Genomic DNA, 4,042 nt, shown 5'->3' with positions numbered 1-4,042 from the left:
ACACACACACACACAAAGAAAAACAAGTAGATAGAATAGAAAAAAATAGAAAGCTAGTGTTTGTTAGTTTTTTGTTGTTGTTTTTTAAATAAAAAATAAAACAAAAAAGAAGATAAATATAGATAAAGTAGAATTAAAATAGAATAGAAAGTGCTAGAGTTAGAGGGTCAAATAAAGGTGGAACAGATGTGAGAATATGAAACACATAAACATATTCTTCCAGCAATGGTCAGGCAAAAAAAAAAAGAAAAAAGTTTATTTATTATTGTTAACCCAACTTTATTTTGATAGTTAAATGTAATATTTATAAGAAATCTCACAATACGTTTTGAGAGCTTTTTAAATTTTTTTTAGCTATAATAATAATAATAATAATAATAATAATAATAAAAATAAAATCACAAACGCCCCATAAACTTTATTATTAACAATAAACACAATGTGTATTATGTTCAGGGGACACAAAACACAAATAAAGCTGGCTACCATAAATAAAAAATGTCATTTAAATACTAAATAAATAAATCGCGTCAGCGCGTCACGTCATTGGTCCGAGCGTACGCCCCGCCCCCCGGAGGCTCTTTCGCTGCGCCCTGGACACCGTTGCTAAGGAATCCCGAGTACGCGCGAGCGGGTCGGAGGCGCGCAGCTCGAGCGCTGCTCAGTGCTCAGACATGGCGGCGGACCTGAACCCGGAGTGGCTGTCTTGCCTGCCTTCCTTCTGGAGTTACGGCGTGAGCCGGGACGGACGCGTCTTCTTTATCAAGTAAATATCAGCGGGATGGAAAGTTGGGGCTCGGTTCGACTCGAATGCCTCTCGTCGGTTGTTTTTTCACCTTCTCTCCCCCCTTTTTTTCTCACCCAACAGTGAAGAAGGGAAGAGCACAACCTGGCTGCATCCAGTCACGGGAGAAGCCGTCATTACAGGGCACAGAAAAACTCCAGGTAAGAGGCTTTTAACGGCTTTTCCGTTGGGGAAAAATCACCGCATGAGGAGGTATGCAATCAGTGCAGCTGCAGACCCGCAGCTGTGGCAGAACGCGGCGCGCGCAATGTCAGTGCGTTTGCGTTGCGTTTGCGTTGCGTTGCATGCAGCACACCTGCACTGTACGGCTGCATGGTCATGTTTGGCTTTTGATTGACAGCTGTCATTGCTATTTTTCACTCGTTGGATCGTTTGACAGCTTGCATGCTTTGTATTCCTCAAAAACTTCCACAAACCTAAAATCCAGTTTGATTTGCGTAATGAAAGCATTAGCAGTTTCCCTGTCACCCTTAAGCGACAAAACAAGCTGAATGGTCCACAGTTATATGTTGATCAGCAGTATAGAGACGCGAGCAGTGCTTGTGGGCATTGAACAGCACTGCAGATCACAGGCACGATGAGAGATGTGCTGCCCGCTGCAGCCAGTCACTCTAGAAAGATGCTTTTTGCATGCAAAACTCATTGTCCTTGTGTCTTCTCTTTTAGATTTACCCACCGGATGGGAAGAAGGATATACGTTTGAAGGAGCCCGTTGCTTTATCAAGTGAGTTGGAGGTTCGGCTCCTGGCGGATGAGAATATTTGGCTCTCCTGCTTGTTTGACAGCAGCAGTGATTTCAGATTGCCGCCCCCTCTCTCACACACACACACACACACACACACACACACACACACACACACTCTCTCACTCATAAACTCATGCCATAGCATTTCCAGAAATGCTTCCGCTCGCACACTGAAGGCACACACAAGTCGCTAGAGCTCTTTCCCTCCCCCCAATTACCAAAAAAAAAAAAATAAATAAAAGAAGTAATTACCGTGAGGGTGACGGAGGGCTTGACAGACCTGTGTGATTCAAAGCTCTGTTGGCTGAACAGGCTCAGCTTGTTGGTTTCCACCGAATGAATCACGTTAACCCTTGTTTGTACAGCTCTAGTGTAGTTTAAGACAAATCTGTTGCGCCATTCATGTGGTTTTCATCCGCTTAGCTGGTCTTGGTTGGTTTGATTGGGTGTGGAGAAGAGCTGATCGATATTTTTAGATCATAACAGGCTATTTTAATCAGTGAATGTGCTAAAAATGAGCCAGGTTGATTATTGGGATTTTATTTGCCCATTTTGAGAGTATTTACATTTGTAGTTTGCATATGATCAGATTAATACTTTGCGCTTGTGCCAGTTACAAGTGTTTTTTGAGTAAATAGTGTGCGAAATGTGTTAATCTTGGGGGTCTACTTTGGCCATTTTTTTACATCAATAATTCACATATTATCAGATTAATACCTGAACTTGTGCCAATTCTAAAGTCTTTTGTGGTTTTTCAATGAATAGAATGTGAAATAATTGTTAATTTTGGTTTATTATGGGCTTCTTATTTGGCCAGTTGGAGATTATTTACATCAATAATTAGTATATTATCAGATTAATACCTTCTACTTGTGGTTTTTGAGTAAATAGTGTGTGAAATAAGTGTTAATTTCAGCAGTTTTTGAGTACTTGTATTTGCAGCCATATTGTTTTAATACGCAAACATGCATTAATATGCATTGGCATCGGTATTGGTTGCTTTGATTTAAATGTTGCACATTACAAAAATTGCTTGATTTTCTTCATCATTCGTGCCTTACCATGGCCAAACAGTACTATTTGAGTAGTATCTTTCGTTATCGGTTGCGGTATCATGCAAATCATTTAGTTTTGTCATCATTTGTTTGATGTATTGTGCAATAATTTACAGTAGTATCACGAATGGGCAGTTTTTGAACCTGCTTCTGAAAGCTTTGTTTTGCATTTTAGAAATTCCTTCCACAAAGCTTTGTTCCTCACTCATTGTGTCGTCCTTTTATGACTTAAGTCAGTCTGTAGTCAATAGACGTAGAGCTGTTAGCTAACAAATGCTGATATTTTGAAAACTCTATTTAGAAATGGTTGACTGCTGTACTGAGAAAAATTAAGTGAATTCTGCTTTAAACTAGTCAGTTTAATTGCCTCCTATGTTCTTTTTGTGTAAAATTTGTATTCATGGTGTGTGCTTTGTAGTATTTGTTCCAAACTTCGTTCCAGTGCTGAACTTTGAGGCTAATCCCCCGACACAGGGATTCGAGCTAAAACTCATGAGATACATCTCATCACGCCAGGATTGACAACTCAACCCTTTCTGGACGTCTGAGGGCTTGTGGATGCTGCATCACTGTCTGCTTTACTGTCCACTTGGGACACACCAGCAAATGATGAGCTCCGATGATCTAACTGCAATCTCAACACTGGACAGATTCGCCAACTGGTATTTTGCTCGAATGGATCTCTTTGTCATCGTCTCTGTGGATTATTGTTTGCATACAGACTCCCTGGACTCCTGGACTGCTGTGCTGATGATACCTGGAGGCCCACAACTGTTTGAATTGAGACCGTTTTCACTTTTAATGTTCCGTTGGATCGTCATACTGATCTAAGACCTGCAATACGAGAAACTCGGAAAGGATGAGATCGTAGTGACCAGTGGGGAACCTGCTCATGTTACCGCAGCAGCAGATGGCAGCCTGCCAGAGATTAAGAGTGATATGGGGTTGTTCATTATACTGGCACAGAGTCGCACAGGGGGTCGTGAAGGAGCGACGCTCGGAGCAGCAAGTGGCTTGTGGTATTTGATCCATTGGCTCAAGTCTGTCAGAATTCCTTAAAAAGCACTGCAGCGTGTGAGGATGCTTTTTCTGTGTCACTCAGGAATAACACGGCTAGCCAGAGGACGCTCAGATGCAGGCTTTGCTGTGGCCGCCGTACAAAGCATTTGCAACACTTTCTAGTCCCAAAAGAGAATGACAGCGAGCGCCCACATTTTTCCAGTGTTTTTTTTTGCCTCACAAGATCTTAAAAAAATGTGTTAATAAATAGCTCTTTAGGAAAACTAACCCAGGCAGGCTGCATTTCCCAGAAGCAATTAGAATTGAAGCCGTTAGAATCAATTGGCTCTCTAAAAATCTTTTAACTGTATAATATTTAATTCTAAGAAAAAAAATGCAATATATTTAGGTTTGTGAATATCTGGGGAAAACAATATA

The 4,042-nt window shown here is 41.0% G+C and overlaps 1 protein-coding gene across 19 annotated transcripts in view; it reads left to right on the top strand.

The window, feature by feature from the left end:
* Positions 1-575: 575 nt before the first annotated feature.
* The window catches only part of LOC107590532 (pleckstrin homology domain-containing family A member 5-like), a 176,310-nt gene continuing 172,843 nt past the window's right edge, over positions 576-4,042 (top strand). For 10 of the 19 annotated variants that reach the window (XM_016279326.1, XM_016279333.1, XM_016279314.1 and 7 more), the window contains exons 1-3: positions 598-766; positions 869-945; positions 1,472-1,529. In XM_016279326.1, the coding sequence (XP_016134812.1) occupies positions 675-766; positions 869-945; positions 1,472-1,529 (227 nt within the window). In that variant the 5' untranslated portion in view covers positions 598-674. Of the gene's footprint in view, positions 767-868; positions 946-1,471; positions 1,530-4,042 lie in introns of all 19 variants that reach the window. The other 9 variants (XM_016279317.1, XM_016279316.1, XM_016279315.1 and 6 more) reach the window with 3 other exon arrangements.

The sequence above is a fragment of the Sinocyclocheilus grahami genome, unplaced genomic scaffold, assembly GCF_001515645.1.
Source record: "Sinocyclocheilus grahami isolate Dianchi unplaced genomic scaffold, SAMN03320097.WGS_v1.1 scaffold129.1, whole genome shotgun sequence".
Lineage (NCBI taxonomy): Eukaryota > Metazoa > Chordata > Actinopteri > Cypriniformes > Cyprinidae > Sinocyclocheilus > Sinocyclocheilus grahami.
The sequence above is the reverse complement of the archived record's forward strand: the minus strand, read 5'-3'. Positions and strand labels throughout refer to the sequence as shown.